A 14,637-nucleotide genomic window follows, 5' to 3' on the forward strand; every position below is an offset into this window, starting at 1 on the left:
TTTTGCAAAAGTCTTACGCTGAGCTGAAACAGATTTAAAAACGCGCGCGGCTTCGTGCACTACGGCCGGCTTCTTTCCTAACCGCCCGCAGCTCCAGCCTCAGCCCCGGGCGCTCGGAGCCCTGCTGGCGCGGAGCTCAGGTCCCGGGACCGCATTACAAGCCCCAGGCCTCGCTCCCGGTCTTCTCCGTTTTACTGAGGCGCAAAGGGGCTGCCCCAGTGACAGACCCCAGGATCTGAGCGGCAGCCTTGGTTTCCAGACTTGCTGAGGGAGTTGGGAGAGGGTAAGAGAGTTGAGTCTGAGGTCACCCAAATGAAAGGGCTTAAGGGCTTATTTTTGCACCAGGCGTCTTTTTCCCAGCGCGGGCCCTGGGAGACTCTCGGCTCCCCCGCTGCTCCCGCTGGGGCTGCCGCCCACCGGCCCCCTGCTTTCTCCAGTGACCGGGACCCCCTCTGTCCTCACTGCACTGGCTTCTCTTGCATCTTCGTTTGGCCCTGGCTTCCTCCCTCCACCATCACCCCAATAAAATGGCCTGTGCAGTGCCTGGGGACACCCCCAAACTCAGGACTCCAGCTTCTCCCAGATGAACAGGAGGCTTTCTTTCTCCTCCTGTATTCCTTTCTTTTAGGTGTTTTACTCTCAGCTGCTTAGTAAAAGCCGCAGAAATATTTAAATATAAAACGCAGTGAAACCCCACCGGGAGTATAAGGGCAATACCCTCTTCTATGGACTGAATTATGTCCCCCTGAAGTTCATATATAGAACCTCTAACTTTTAGTCAATCTCTCTCTCTCTTTCTGTCTCTGTCTACCTCTCTCCTGTCATGTGAGGACACAGCGGAAGGTGGCCATCTGCGAGCTGGGAAGAGAGCTCTCACCAGAACCTGACCATGCTGTACCACGATCTGGACGCCCAGTCTCCAGAACTCTGAGGGAGTCAGTGACTGTTATTTAAGCCCCCAGGCTATGGTGTTTTGTTATGGCAGCCCCAGCCATCTAATACACCCCACCTCAAGCCAAAATTCCTTTCCCCACGCTCAGCCACACAAACCAACACCACAGCAATGCCACACAAACAGAGATGTTTTAAAATTGCACAGCTAAGAACATTAGCTGGTCCTGGTTCTGCATCCTAGGAACAGTGTGAGCTCCTTACACATATTAACTCATTTAATCCTCACAACAAACGTGGAAGGGGACATTATATTCTCGTATTAACAATAGAGAAATGGATGGCAGGAGACAGACGTTCAGCCTTTATTCTAAACCTAAACATGATCTTGAAACTTGGAGAGAGCTGACCCCTAAGTGGAGCAGCAGGTCCAACAACAGCCCGTGAACCAAGTAAGCATCACAGGTTTTCATGAGCTACCAGAGCCACAGTACACTCAGACTGTAAACCTTCCCGGAAAAACAGCTGGAGGCAACTCCTTGAATCATGTCAAGAACACAAATGAAGGCTTCGTGCTGGGGAGAAATGAATAAAAATGGTCCAAATAAACATGGGAGAGGTCGCTAAGCCAGAGAGCTGTATGACAATGCCAAACGCCAAAAGTGACTCACTTCCAAATTCCCTCCTGAGTTAAAGGTGTCATGCAGTAGGAGCCCCACTTAAAATCCCCCACTTCAAAAGAAGAAAAAAAATATATAGGGTGTCCCCCCAAAATGTATACACACACTTTGAATAATTATAAAGGCAGTGTTTATTAAAATACATTTCATTTTCAAAGTTGAGCTTTCCGCTGTTAAAGTGTGTATTTTTGGGGTCGTCCTGTGTATAGCTTTAGAGTCTAGACAGGAGATTTAATTTACCATTGAACAGACATAATGAGCTCTAATTCAGGTAACAGAGCTCAAAATCTACCTCCATAGTTTAAAATTTACATGAAAAATAAAATTATCCTAAAATGTCCCTGGCGAAAAGGCTGAGTGTATTGCTATCACTGACAATGGCATGGAAGGTCGCTAAATTAAGATCACAGGAAGCCCCAATTATAGGGCCCCTATGCATTACTCACGGTGCCCTGTGTACTATAAGGAGGACAGCAAGTAAAGGAGTTAATTATACCACCAGCCATGGAAGGCAGACCTGCTCTATCATGCTTGTGAAGCAGCACTTGGCCTGGTCAGAGGGACAATGATGAAGTATCTGCAGTGGAAGCATGTCCCTGGGCCCCAGAAGTGAGCCACGGTGACCACAGGTAGACAAAGCAATGGAGAGGCAACGACTTACTTGCTAGAAGGTTGTGACCAGCTCTCCCACCAGATCCAAAGGTACCTAAGAGTTTGGATATTCCTGGAGTTCTTGGAGGGGAGAAATCAGCTCACTGGAGAAACAGGCAGGGAGCAATGGGGACGTGTCATAACCCTGCTCCCTCATAATATGAAACAGCTTCTTTTTGTTCCTCAAGGAACCATTCGGGGCCAGGGGCACCTCTAGAGGTAAAGGTAATTTTTAAAATGAGATGAAGTGCTCCTCTAAGCGTCTCCTCCAAGCCTGCTCTGGAGGAAGTGCCATTACTGGAGCTCATACTAATGCCTACCTGTATATACCTGCTTGGCACTCACCTGGATGAGACCCTGAAAAGTATGTATAGCCACGGTCAGACAGACAGATCGAATGTTTCTTTCATTCAAGCTTTGTGAAGACTTTTACATGCATTCAAGTCAGATAATCTAAAGTTACCCTCCCGCTTCATCCCACCTACTTTTTGGCTTCTTAGGCTCTTGGGGACAATGCAAAGAACAAATGAATGTTAAATATTAGAGGTATCCCTCTAATCAGTAAGCTTACATGAGTTTCCTTTTATATCTTCTTGAAGCTCACCCTTGTCTGTTGAATTGCCCCCTCCCGCCCCCCCACCCCAATTCACACATTTAAGCCCTAACCCCCAGCATTTCAGAATGTGATTATGTTTAAAGACAGGGCCTTTAAAGAAGGGACTGAGCTAAAGTGAGGTCACTGGATGGTCCCTAATCCAGTGTGGCTAGTGTCCTTGTAAGTAAAGGAAATCTACTCAAAGAAATAGTAGGGATGTGAGGACACAGCAAGAAGTGGCCATCCGCAAGCCAAGGAGACAGGCTTCAGAAGAAACCAATCCCATCAACACCTTGCCTTGGACTTCTAGCCTCCATAACTATGAGAAGTGAATTTCTGTTGTGTAAGCCGCCCAGGCTGTGGTATTGCATTATGGCAGCCCTAGCAAACTAGGCCACCTGCTGCTAGTTGCAGGCAGTTTGGAAATAACCAGAACTCAAGAACAGAAACTGGGACCATGCCATCCTCATATTCTCATTCTCTCTTAGCCATAGAACAAGGTTCCTGATTTGTTTCCCAGTGAGCCAGCCATCCAACAGGTTTCCTCTTCCAAGATGCCTACCTGCCCGGAAGTTCGGTCCCTGCCATCTGATAGTCCCATGGACCAGAAGGGACTTTCTAATCCAGGCAGAGCTCTATGAAGCCAGAGTTCAGAAAGAGAGAGAGCAAGGCCCTGGTCTAACTGGGGGGTGGGAGCATTCATGATCCTCCCTTCTTTACTCAGACCTCAGTTGCTGGCCTTTTTTCTGTCCTAGACAAGTTGTTTCCATGTTTCGAGCCCACTCCTCCTCCTCACTGGCCTGGAATCACCAGGCTTAAAGTAAGGAATGAGTGGGGAGGGGCAAGGAGGGGGGAGGGGGGCACAGCATGTCAAGGATAAGGTGCTGTTCAAGCTCACCAATGCCAAGGGCAACTCCCTGCCAAGCCCTGAAGCTGCACATGGAATTAGGGGTAATTTTAGTTGTAAACACGGGTAACTTTACATTGGCACCCCAACTTTATGCTATGGGAACCCACTTTCTTAAAGAAGCTTCTTTATTTTTCTCTTCTCTTTCCTTTCAAGCTTAATTTAAAAAAATAATAATCAGAAACCTAAATTGCAAAAGCAAAATACCAAAACCTATCTTCTAAAGTGGATCGAGAAAAGGTCAAGTTGGAAATACACAGATTACAGGTATAATTGCCTATTAAGGCTCCATCTCAATCATTATCAGCGATCATATGAATGAGGACTCTTCATGGCCCAGTTAAGCCACCTTAAATTTACTCCTTAAAGCCAAGGCAACTGATTCCATAGGGGAAAGGGCATTTGGGGTAAGACGTCTCAAAGAACTTTTTAGAATGCCACGTACCCATCACCAGGGGAGCGGCTACTGTGTCTCTGATAGCCATCAGCGTTCTCCGTATCCCAGCATCGGAGCTGCTCCAGGCCACAGGCCCAGGAAGAGGGCTCTCAGCCCCAGCCTTTGGCCTCTGTGGCCCCCTGAGCACCACCACTGGCCTGGGTGTTCTGGATGCTGGGCAGCCTCAAGCCAGCCGCTGACTCTGCACAAATTTCCCAAACACCTGCTGTGCACAGAGCCTTCTGCTCCCTCTCCAGACACCCGGGGGCCTAACACGCCTGTCCATGCTTTCCTCTGCATTCAAACCCTGCCAAGCTCCCCCCGTATCCTAGCGTAAAATCACAGACTTGGCCGAGCAGACAGAGCCCTTCTCAGCCTGGCTCTTGCAGTTCTCTGCCTAGCTCACGCATTTCACCAAAATGGGTTTGGGGGCATGGTCACAAGGACAGGGTCAAAATTAAAAATTACAAAGTTCCCTTTGGCTCCCTCCCAGGAGCTTGCCTTCCTGCTCCTTTATGCCTGCCTCCCATCACAGTTCTATGCCTAGTTTATGCACTTTAAGGGATACAGGGGAAGCATCTTGAGCTCTGAGGCCTAGGCAGGCCTAAGGGAAGTCTGATTCCACATTGCTCTGGAATTTTAGGTGATGTAAGTAAATTCTCCCATCATCAGTTTCCAGATTTGTAGATTTAAGTTGAAGGAGAAATTTAGAGGTGATATTTTTAAGTTGCTTGTACAGTGTCTAGTACACAGTGGACATTGAATATCTGCTTCTTGTTGTTTTCACTCCATGTCAGAACAATATCGATGCATGAAATAATGTAGCACAAGGCAGCCTGTCGACCCTACAGCCAGCCTTGTGATCCTAATTAGTTAAGCATCCAGAAAGCCTAAACATCAGGAGTTGGTGCTGTGACACCCCAAACTGCCACTAACTGCACGAAAACCCACGTTGTGTCCTAAGAGCTCTGGATCGAGTGGCCAGGGAAGGGCCAGAGGGCAGTGTGTGTGGATGGATGGCCTATGTCTTAGGTTTCGGCAGTCACGCTATTCCTCAAAGGCACAGTGGCTGACAGCAAGCACTTATTTCTGTGCAGAGGCTGTGGTTGGCCATGGTAGCTCTGCTTCAGCTCCAGACTTCGGGTCAGGTTCAGGTCTGCTCAGTGTGAGTCTCCTGTTGTTTCCACAGCAGATGGCAAACATGCAAGAGGGGTGAGTGAAAACACACGGTGCCTCCCGAGGCCTTGGCCCAGAAGTGGCATACTGCACTTCCACTCACATCCCATTGACTGAAGCATCATGGCCAAGGCCAAAGTCAATGGGATGGGCAAGTGTACGCCTCCCTTAGAGGGGAGCCATGACAAGGGAGAGAGAAAGGGACAATTTTAGGCAAATAATGAAATCTATCACACTTCTCCCCATTTTTAGGTCCTAGAGTATCTAGGAAGTATCTAGGAAGACTTATCCAATTCCCCTCAAAATGCCACTTCCTTCCATGATCCCCTAGGCATGTGTCTGTCCAAATATCTTTAGACAAAAGCAAGCATGTTGGAGGCTGAAAAGAGGAAAAGTACACAGCTGGGCCATTAGGATGCAGTAAAAGCCAATGACTCCAACACAGATACCACAATATCTTATCAGGCATTGGGCTTAATGGAGAGGGAGACCTACTAAGTGCTCAGCACCTGGCCAGGCTCCAGGGATTTCTAGAAGTGGCTCTGAGAGGCTGCTACCAGCACCAGCTGCCACTGTTTTACTTCTCTCTACCGTGGATTTCAATTCTCTGTCCATTGGCCTTTGCCAGGGCAGAGGAGACACAGCATTTATGCAATAGTCTATCTCTGATTTCAGAGGGTTGCTATCCAAGAGCAAGGTAATAAAAGCTACCAAAATCACCTTCGAAGAGCAACACTACGAAAGCATTTACTTGAGACACAGGGTAGAATGATGCTAAAAATGGAGAAATATAAAACCCTTAAGTGATTCCCCCTCAAATGAATGTGGAAAACTGTGAAATCAGGAGGAAAAATGAAAAACGAACAAACTGTAAATTTTTTAGCTCCTGGAGTTGTTTCTAAACATACCGCCTAAACATCTTACAAAAAAAGAAGTTAATTCAAGAATTCCCTCCCCTCAAAATTTACTATAAAGAACTGAAAACAGAATCTCAATATGTTTCAGGACAAGAAACATTTGTGTAAGAAAAGAAAAGAAGCATAAGACACTAACATTTTCAGGCAGTTAGAGATATCCAGAAAATCAAGTGACACTTTAGTTTTCTTCGGAATATTTGGAACAGTAGGGAGATTTAAGCATATATTGGCTTATTGTCTATTGAGCTGTATGGGTATGTGGCTTATTTGTTTATTACAATATTTATTTAGAGGCACACCCTGGCTTTATGTAAAATATATATTCTTGAAAATACTCAGTATAGACTAAACGTTAGTAATTGCAATCAATCTAGAGGTATTTTCTGATAACCTTTAACATGTTTGCAATTGGGCTAGATAAGGCTCACAGAAGATATGAGACATATAAACCGTAGTTGAGCGCAAGGGAGCATTTAGTAAAGAACTAGGCTAAGCACTAAGTGAACCAACAAGCCACTAGGCTGTGCTCCTTTATGGTAAGACAAAAAAAAAAAAAAAATACAACAACAGCTGAGAGAGGGAAAATCTCATTTTAACTGTGCACACACTTATGGAGTGCCCCAACATGTTTTCTGAGAAAAGATGCCTTTTATTCCTAAAAAAAACTAGCAGGAGCAGGTAGTTTCTGAGAGGGGGACTCAGAGAACAACATGAGCAGTGCCAGGGGCAGGCCGCTCAGACCGCACACAGGCCTCCCCCGGCAGTGTCACCCGTTGAGGAAGCCGAGGCCCAGTGATCACGGCAGCTGGAGGTTTTGCTGTCATGAGAAATGCCAGGTAAATCCTTTGGAAAAACAAATATGTGACCCAGAAGCTCTCTTTTCTGCCAACACCCAGATTCAGATGATTGCATTTCCTTAAGGTAAAAGGCCCCTTTCTGCTTTCCCAGGGAACCATATTGAGGCAGCAACAGTAACAACCAAAACTGGACCACTGTTCCTGATGGATCTTCTAGTATGTTCTGTTTATGGTATATTCTTCTGAGGAGTTCGGCAGAGTCTCTACTACAGACCAGGCACTGGAGATATGACAGTAAAGAATGAAGCCCCTGCCCTCCCGGAGCTGCCAGCCCAGTGGGTGATCACCTGGCTTCTGGATGCTTCTATTCCATCTTTAGGTTGCCTTTTTGTGGAAATCCATGAACATGGACACAAATGGAAAAAACTAAAGTTACCCAGGGAACATAGGGCCCAACTCTGTGTGTCAAGAGAGGATTGAGTAGTGTAGTCATGGAAGCAGGTGATCCTTGCACCCAAATAGCTTTCAACTTTCAGTTTAAGGAGGAGAACAGAAAATATTTATGAGAGGTACAGGCATTCAGAAGTTTATTTCTTTAATGCATCACAGTGCCCTCCCTCATTCCCTTCCTCTCACTTACAGACACACTGTACTCCTCCCCTCAAATACCCAAAGATACACACACACAAATATGCAAACTCTGAAAAACGACACAAACTACACGTGATAGGAAACGCACTCTTGCCTGTGTAAGACATGCTGATGCATTCTCCAGGACCCATCCGCACTCATGAACGCACCTATTTCCATACCTTACCTATAAGAGAATGGCCATGGTTACAGGCAAAAATACAAGTGTTAAAACACTTCCTAACGTAGGCTGTGATTCTCAGTCTAGCTGCCCCTGGGGTGACTCTTCCCGGCGCTTCTATAAGGTTCTGAAGATTAAATAGTTGGTAGCCAACTTCATACATGTGCCTGTAAACAGGAGGGCTCAGCTTTAAATAATTATGTCAAAGAAATGACAAGTGTGCTCTTTGCCAGAACAGGGATGAATAATTACAAAGCCAGGACATAATTAAGCAATTCTGACTGTCGGATTCTTGAACCGTCTCTCTGATGTGCAGGGCCGGCGTGTCTGCCACGCACGCCCTCCTGGACAGGCCCCTGCACCACTTTGATCTATGCTTCCCCGTGCGGCGAGGGGGTCACAGGCTGGTCATTACAGAAGCCTTTCTCAGGGGGGCCTCAGCCTTCTCTACGTCCAGCCTGGTGCTCTCTGCATGGACAATGGCGTGATTCAATGGCCAATATTTGACAAAGATATATATTTTCTTTATAATTCTGGGAAATGAGCAAAGCCTAGCTGTTGTAAGTCCATTAACTAACAACACACACACACACACACACACACACACGAGTCTAGAAGAGCCCACTATAACATTAGCTATCATTCCCTAATGAATGACAGCATCTTTCTGCAGAACAATCAGAGCTCAGACATTAGGCAGCTTTTCAGGAGCAAAAGCCAAAGAGCAGCGAGGAAGGAGAGCTGTGTCACCGTGACAGAATGCAAGAGAGAACTCGCACCCAAGCACCAGGGCCCGCCAGGTACCGAACCAAACCTCCGGGGCATCGGGGACTATCAGATCCTGGAGGATTCTGTATTTGCATCAGCCAAGCACCCACGCTGCCCCTTCCTACCTCCACGGCACGGGCTGTGATTGGAGAGGCATTTTCCATTCTCCCAAACACTTTATGTCAGGAATAAAATGAAAACAGCTCCCCAAGTCACGGCCCCAGATCATCCATCAGAGCCTTCTGCCGAATGAGCACAACAGGCCGCCGCTGCCCTGGGAAGGACAGGAGCCAGCTTGAGAGTCCGACGCCGTTATGAAAAAGAGGCCTTCGCCCGGCGCTCAGCACAGCGGCGGCATCCACGGAGGAAACCGGCTCCACTTAGGAGCGGGCCAGGCGCACACAGACCTCCCAGGACATGCAGATGTGTACACACAGAGATGGAGAACGTGTACACACACCTGCGCAGCAACAAACACATCTGCATACATTGTGAGCCGGCGAGAGCCAGCCGGTTCAGCATTCCCAATTCAGCAAGGAGCTCATGCGGCCTCTCCATCCCCAAGAAAAGTGCCCGTGAGTATGTCTGCAAGCAGACAAAAGGGATCGCCTGGTATGAGACAGCTTGGTATGAGAGGCGGGATCCAGAGAAATCCTCCAGCGCCCTTGAAGGGTCATGGTGTAAACAGAACACTTAACTGGAAGCCCACATCTGGGGTTCTGGCCCCACATCTGGGGTTCTGGCCCCACATCCCTGGATTCTGGCCCCACATCCTCGGGTTCTGGCCCCACATCTCTGGGTTCTGGCCCCACATCTCTGGGTTCCATCTCCACACCCCCGGGTTCCAGCCCCACACCCCCGGGTTCTGGCCCCACATCTCTGGGTTCTGGCCCCACATTCTCAGGTTCTGGCCCCACGTCTCTGGGTTCTGGCCCCACATTCTTGGGTTCTGGCCCCACACCTCTGGGTTCTGGCCCCACATCCCAGGTTCTGGCCCCACATCCTGGGTTCTGGCCCCAGGCTGCCTCATGGGACTCTGGGCCTAGGAAAGCCCCATCCTCTCCCAGGTCCTTCGCCCATTAAATGAGACCTCATACCCGACGATTACTGAAGTCGTTCCAGTTTGGAAATCATGAGACCCTACAAAAAGATAACCACTGAAGGTCCCTGAGCTTTGTCGGAGAGCTTCTACTTCTCCTCAAATAATTAATGAAAATTTTAAAGCTTAATACAGTTAGTAAAGATGTTAGAGTCAATCACACAAACATGAGCTAATTCTATAATTGATCAGAAACTAATTTGAAGCTTTGAAGAGCATTTCTGCCTAAGTTGCTAATGACTCAGAGAACCAGCTATTACCGGATTTTAAAGAGCCATTCCCACTTGCTTTCAAAGACAGGGAGGATTCAGACCTCCCAGCTCCGCTCCTCCCCTGTCCCTGCCGCCATCTCTACTCCAACAGCACAGTCCCGCCTTCTCCTGCTGTCTCCATTTAGGACCTTCCAATGAGGTTTTGTTTGAACAGAGAGATGCACCGGGAAACAGTTTAGGTCACTGCTCCAGGGGTAAGAAATCAGAGTGGAAAATGTGGGCTCTGCCATCAGACACACAGGTAAAGCTCCAGCAATGACTAGCCTGGAGACTTGGGCAGCCCAGTTCACGTCTCCAGGCCTGAGTTACTAATCTGTAGAATAAGCCAACGCCCCTTCCTTCTACATCTCAGGGGCGTGGGAGGGCGCACAGACCCATATACAAGGAACCCTAGACAGTGGTGGGGTGCCCCCAATCCGGTATCTGGTGCCCCTTCGGATTTCCAGTGACAACATAGAGCCACCCATGTCACAGACAATGCCAGCGGAAGAAATACTGATCTAGTCTCTCCAGTGCCTGCACACAGGAAGGTGAGAAATGCAGGGGGGCAGGAACTCAAGATAGTATAAACAGCTCATTTACTGTACTTTGCTTGGTTTGGTGATGCAGCTGTCTCTGGAATCCTTTAGCAAACAAACAAATAATAATAAAAGAAAAGAAAGAAAAGAAAAAAGGAGGCCAAGAAATAAATTATTTCATTTGGACAAAATCGCAAAAGCTGAAATAACAGAAGGCAGCCATGAGCAATACATCAAACCTACCCTGATAAGGAAAACTGTTAACACTTTAATAACCACGAAACGAATCGCTCAGTTAGCTTGCCATGTGCTGAAACAGGTCACTGTACATTTGTCTGCCAGGATTACACCCTCCGCATCCACACTTGCACAACTGCTAGCGATTGTACGCAGCAAATGGGAAACAAGGTGTACCTCGTGGATTCAGGGACAGAAAGCAGCCTGTGGTCTGCTAGCAGCTGAGCAACTTGACGCAAGAGGAGGCTTTTTCTGTTTTGGGTCTGTTTGTTTTCTTCTGTCCCTCTCAACCATTCCCAGGGCACGTGCAGAGCCCTGCAAATCAGTAAGTGAGGGAAAACTGGACCTCCAGGATTTCTGGGCCAGTGTGTTCAACACAGAAGCCAGGATCCCCTCGGAAATGGTGATGTCACTCTACAGAACCCTGGGCAGGAATGGGTCTCCACAGGGGTCACTAAGTGTCAACAGGTCCATTCTCCAGCCTTGGGCTTCACTGAAGGACCTCCATTCCTCCTAATGAGATAGTTGTTGATATCCTTAACAATCTCCGTGTGTGTGAAAGCCATCTCCCTGCCTCATCAATGCTGTCATTGAGATGACACCACAGTCACTTCCATGTCCTCAGTGCAGACTTCGCTGGACATCTGTGAACATCATTCCCATGAACTTGAGAGAACTACAGGAGGGAGCTCACACCAGTCCCAGGTCATAGTTTTGGGAAAGAATTGCCTTCCTGCTGCCTAGATCTCTGAGAACTGGTGGGTTCTCACCTGTGGACCAGAGAAAATCACCCTCTCGTGGCTCCCCTTTGGTCCCAGGAAAGAAGGGCTCCTGAGAGGTGCTAGAGGAGTCCTAACCACCTGAGAAAGAGCAAGTGCCCAGTGCTTTCCTCTTCCTCCTTTCTCAGCTCCAGACCTGCAGAGGCCCCAAGAACCACCTTCAAGAAAGAGGCCTGAAATCCCACCTACCCCTGGAACATCACCGTTGGGCTGTGCGTGGTACTGCTCCCTTGGTAAAAGAGCCACCTGGGTGAAAGCACCTTACAGGTAAGGTCCCCTTAGCCTGCAAAGACCCAGTTGACACCCAGTCCTACTTCCTGTTTGGACGACACCGTGGTGTGAGGCCCCCCTGCACTCTGACCACATGGGGACACACTCTCTGTGCTCCCGGAGAACCGGTGTGGTGAGACCCAAGTCCCTCGAGAAGACCATGAAGTGGCGGCTTACCTTGGGCTTCACCACCTTCATGAACGCCCCTCTGACCATAGCTTCCTCTCGTTCTTCTCTGGTTACTTTCCGGGCATCCAGAAACTTTAAGTTGGGCAGCTTGTGCAGAACAAAGCACCTGGAAGCAGACAGGCAGAGATGACTCAGGATGGGGGCGGCCACCTCAAAGCTCATGCAGTCTGTCTCATATTCAGGAAATTCGTCCAGCTGATGTCCTCACCAAAACCCTAAGCTTCCTGAAGGCAGGAACCTTTATTTTTGTTCACCCTCATGCCATCTTGGGACACAGTGTTAGAATTGACTCAATAAAATACCAGTGCATTTCTCTTCCACGAATGTTTCTTGAGCACCTACTATGCGCCAGGTCCTAGGTATACAGAGGTGGTTATAACATGGTCCCTACACGTAAAGGGGTTTTCAGTGCCATGGGGATGATAGACTCGCACAGAGAAATTAGAAATCAGCAGAGCTCAGTACCAAGGTGGAGGTTAAGCAGTAGTTTTGGGAGCATGAGAAAGGGACCGAATATACTCACTGAATAAAAACTAATCACTGAAGGACGAGGAGGAGATTTCAAGGAGGCTTCGAAGAAATAAACCCTAAAGCAACCCAAATATTAGCTTCTTCTCAGTGCAAGTGTCACACGGAGAAGCAGCGCACTGCCCTTCCCAGGGGAGCCCTGGGTCCCCAGGCCAGCTCCCACACTCACACGCCCGCCTCACATCACATGTGACCCCCGCTGCTTGTCCAAAGGAAAGGCAGCGATCCCTCTACACTACAGACAATGGCTTAGAGGCCTCTACTTATAACCTTCATATTGGTCATTTGAAGTCAAAATACTCTGAAATTCTTTGGAGGCATAACTTTCTTCCCCAGAACTGTGCACCCCAACATCTGAGGTCCCGGAAAGTTGACTGTCTCCTTCCTGCTTCCTCTCTGGCCTCGATCCAGTACCTTTTTCCTATTTCTCCCTGAGCCTCCCCCTGCCCTTTCCAAACACCCCCTAACCTTATCCAAAAGCAGAGCACTTCCACCAAGAGCCCAAATGACCTCTCTGTCCTTCAGGAGAGCTCCCCTGGCCTCTGTCAGTGTCAGAGAAAACTCCCGTCTTCTGCCTGTGGCAGCAGAGTCTTGATGACAACAGACTCTTTCAAATGAAGACATGTACAGACAGAAACAATATGTCAGGAGTGACGCTCGAAGGAGGAAAGACACCCACTAAGTGTAGGGTGGGAAGCGATGAATATTCAGGTGAAGAAAACATCAGTATTACAAACTCAGCCGGTGTTTAATGATGGAATGAAAGATGTCTTCACGGGGCTGGCAGGAACCACGGTGACAACAGATAGCACGTTGTCATCTCGCCCCACTTTGGATCACAGCCCTGAAATCAGGAGAGAGAGAGCGAGAGAGAGGTGCTGGCTTTTAAGCTAGTTAAAATTTTTAGATGACAAAGAGCTGCTGTTTTCAGAGCACTCTTCCTATACAATCAAAGAAACAGCCTATAAAATAGGCTGCCTGTCACCCTGATACTAGAGGTGACTTGACTTCCATCCTGATGACTGGCCTGGGGTTGCCAGGTGGTTGCTGCTTAGAGAGATTTGAGGGACTCTAGGAAAGCCTGCCCCAAATATTGGGTCTGAGACTCAGTCCAGAGTCCAAAGCTCCACCCTTAGAGATGTCATTGCTCACTTACTCACACATTTATTCACCCAGCAAATAATTATGGAGCAGCTACCACCTTCCAGGAGCTGTGCCAGGTGCTGAGGATAAGGGGACGCATAAGACAGACAAGGTCCCTGCTCTCGAGGAGCTTCTATAGCAATACAGGGGTTCTCAGACTTGAGGGGGTGTCAGCATCCCCTGGAGGGCTTGTTGAAAGGCAGACGGGAGAGCCCCAGCCCTGGAGTTTCTGATTCACTACATGCGGAGTGGGGCCTGGAATTTACATCTCTAGTAAGTTCCCAGGTGAGGCTGATGCTGCTGGTCCTACTGAGAACCACCATCCAAGTGAAAATCACACCATGAAAAATAATAGTTGGGGAATTATGAGTTTGGCCAGGTAGCAAAGAGTCTCCTTCCCAATTCTATGAGCGGCCTGCCCTGCCCCGTGTCTGCGGCACACAGGACACAGATAGCGGCCACATCCACCCGATCTCCCTGCCCCTTGGTGGTTTGGAACAGCTTCCAAACATCACTGCCAAGTGATAAGTCAGTGGGCTCTCTGCCTGCCTGTCCCATCCCAGTCTCGGGAGATCTATTGCCCTTTGTTCTGGTCATGTTGGGGTGTCAAAAGCTGCAGCTTCAATCCTGAGCATAATACAAGCTTGCCATAAAAATACGAGAGGATTCCCAAAGCCACGGAATGAAGGCTTTTACAATATCAATTCCACCCTTGTAAATTTAATCCTGGGTTATTTGTTGCACCAAAATCTCTTTACCGTGATGTATGACTTAGTTACTGAGGTTATCACAGCCGTATCCTAAAGTTGCATAGTACATAAAACATTTCGGTTAACAATGCGGGGAGGTTAACTCCCCCAGATAACCTGCAATCACAAGGGCGAGTCCACATGACACAGCTCTGTCAGCCTCCACGAGCTATTGATGGTTCAATCAGTTTGTTTTGAAGGTAAAGTACAACAAAAGGGCAGTA

At 48.2% G+C, this 14,637-nt stretch overlaps 1 protein-coding gene across 1 annotated transcript in view; it reads right to left on the reverse strand.

Moving 5' to 3' along the window:
* Positions 1-14,637, reverse strand: part of LRMDA (leucine rich melanocyte differentiation associated) — a 979,155-nt gene that overhangs the window by 413,398 nt on the left and 551,120 nt on the right. The window contains exon 5 of the mRNA XM_081158546.1: positions 11,982-12,099. Within this exon, the coding sequence (XP_081014672.1) occupies positions 11,982-12,099 (118 nt within the window). The remainder of the gene's footprint in view (positions 1-11,981; positions 12,100-14,637) is intronic.

Source organism: Miniopterus schreibersii (assembly GCF_964146895.1).
Source record: "Miniopterus schreibersii genome assembly, chromosome: 14".
Lineage (NCBI taxonomy): Eukaryota > Metazoa > Chordata > Mammalia > Chiroptera > Miniopteridae > Miniopterus > Miniopterus schreibersii.